Source organism: Macrobrachium rosenbergii, chromosome 17 (genome assembly GCF_040412425.1).
Source record: "Macrobrachium rosenbergii isolate ZJJX-2024 chromosome 17, ASM4041242v1, whole genome shotgun sequence".
NCBI lineage: Eukaryota > Metazoa > Arthropoda > Malacostraca > Decapoda > Palaemonidae > Macrobrachium > Macrobrachium rosenbergii.
The window spans coordinates 7,511,270-7,514,094 of NC_089757.1; the positions used below are offsets into that span (position 1 = coordinate 7,511,270).

The 2,825-nt window shown below is 33.7% G+C and overlaps 1 protein-coding gene across 1 annotated transcript in view; it reads right to left on the minus strand.

The window, feature by feature from the left end:
• The window catches only part of LOC136847692 (egalitarian protein homolog), a 222,519-nt gene extending 220,485 nt beyond the window's left edge, over positions 1-2,034 (minus strand). The window contains 2 exon segments of the mRNA XM_067119509.1: positions 1,339-1,436; positions 1,439-2,034. Coding sequence (XP_066975610.1) covers positions 1,339-1,436; positions 1,439-1,925 — 585 coding nt within the window. The 5' untranslated portion in view covers positions 1,926-2,034.
• Between the last annotated feature and the right edge of the window lie 791 nt (positions 2,035-2,825).

Genomic DNA, 2,825 nt, shown 5'->3' on the forward strand with positions numbered 1-2,825 from the left:
TCTAATATATATATATATATATATATATATATATATATATATATATATATATATATATATATATATATGTGTGTGTGTGTGTGTGTATATATATATAATATATATTTATAAATATATATATATATATATATATATATATTTTATATATACAGTATATATATATATATATATTATACATATATAACATATATATATATATATATATACATAGGTATATACTTATATAAACTATATGTATAATATAATTATGTATACAGTATGTATATATATGCCTCTATATATAGATATACATATATATTATATATATATATATATATATATATATATATATATATATATATATATATATATATATATATATATATAAACCTTCGTCCTTATGCATAAGCTACTCAGTGTTTGACGTGCACCTAAACATGATCTGACACAGGGAAAGTTAAGCACCCATGAGAAAAGAATGACAGCAAAGCATGATTGTTTATCTGGTTCACATTCCGTTTTGTAGGTGACGACCGTTTTTGACCACCGTCTTGTTCGCCCCCCTACATGATGGGCAGAGTTTGTCTCATGTATACTATTGCTAGAGTAATACTGTAACATAAAAACAAGGGCAATAATTGCAGAATGAATGTGGTCTAAAATTGTTAAACACCCTAACCTGGTTTTATATTATTGTCAATATAAATAAACGAAAACTGCCTAATATGTAACAGCCTCAACAAAAACTAACTACACCAAACACCTCGACGTTTACACGTCCTAGGCTAAACCTTTCCCCTGACTTGATACTCTAAATACTGTACAGGCTATAATATTCGAGACCAAATGCCTGTTATCGTAGGCGGTATTTATCTCCAGCAAGTTACAATTAATAGTTAAGTACGTTTGCATTTCAAGTAAAACAAGCCTACAAAAACAAAAGTATACCTGCTTGGGCTAACTGGCTAGCATAGGCCTCAAGTCAATTGGCTATAAACCAAATTGCTGAAAACCTACATTTTCTAAAAATTCAACTGGCTAACCTATCATGTTGAATCCACGGACCAAGCTATGTATGACTAAACAACCAAATACCAGAGTTTAACCACTCACAGCTTTCTCCTCATTGCTTTTACCTCTTTTAACCTTTTCTTCAAGGAATCTGTTGTTATACCTATAAAAATTATCATCAATATTCTTTATGTCCGCAATAATGGTCATCTGACTTGTGGTTAAACATATTGGGAAATATTACAACCAACACAGCTGTACAACAAATAAGCCTCACCTCTGGGCTTACCTAGCTATTCTGAAACGATTAAAAATTGAACTTATTTAGCATACTGACAATTTACACACCTGCTGTGTCAATGCCGGATCAACATATGGTTTTTCGAGTTCCTTAAAGGGCTGGGGTGCGACACCTTCGTATTCCTTCAGGATAACCGTTTCTTCTTTACAACAAACACATCCGGATACTTTATGAGGAAGTCCCTAAACTCCTTAACATGCTGCCCAGAGACATGTCGCACTTCGGGCGATGCCTGGGATCGGTGTCCCAAGAGGGACTTGATAGGGACCTCTGTACCAGCACCATACTGACGGAGTTTCCCGACGAAATAGTCGACAGCCTCCTGAGCGTAGTCGCGCTTCCCCAAGAGTTTGCCCGTCGGATCATGTGGGTTCGAGATGCCATTATTGTAGTTCGTGACGGACACATAATCATCCTCGAGGGTAAACAAGGACGGATATTGCTGAAGGAACTTTCTCAGTCCCGACTGGGATCCGCCAGCGATCTGGCGCATCTCTTTGGTGAACCCTTTAGTTCCGAATTGACAGCTGAGGTCATGCAACGTCCTCGGTTGACCCTTGTCCATAAGCCGGTCAAGGAAAAATAATAACGTGAGATTTCGCACATGGTCATAATCTTTAGTGTCCATATTCATTAAAAATATATTAAAATTTATCTAATACGTCTTCAAAACGAGTTAGCCACGAGTGCTCCCCGTAAGTTCACAAACCGTCCATCCCCACCACTCTCTACAACCACACTGAGGCTTTACAGCGTCCGCTAGCACTCTGCTCATCGCCATCCACCGATTGTTTACCATTCCAAAATAATGGATATTTGTATCAATAATGGGTACCATGATCAAAAATAAACACAAAAATGCTATATATTTGTTTAAGAAATACATTAAAACACAAATCGTGCACAGACGTTGAAATCATTTGACAGAAACGATGACTTGACAACAGGCAGCAAAGATATTGTATAAAGCATAGAGCGCTCAACTTGTTGGAAAAGTATGGAACCCTGGGACGTCATAACAGTAGGACCAACATATACATTTCCACATGGCTGGTGTGGATTGGAAGTTTGTTTATTGGTCAGTAACTATCATTGCACAGTATTTCTGTTCCATTTACTTCGGTTACTTAGAAATACAGTGAACATCAAACAAAAGAAAATGTTTTTCTTTAATAGCCTAATCCTTTAGAAAGGGGTAACTTTAGAAAACAAGACAACGTACCTTCCTTTAAACTTATGTTACAGCACAAGCTCGAGGGTAGCTATACATTACACACACACAAATATACAAACACGAAAACAAACTAACAGAGGAGGGAATATCATGAACACACGCAAAAGGCATATATACAGTGTATATATATATATATATATATATATATATATATATATATATATATATATATATATATATATATATATATATATATATATATATATATATATATATATATATATATATATATATATCATATGTATATATACATACATATATATATATTATATATATATATATATATATATATATATATAT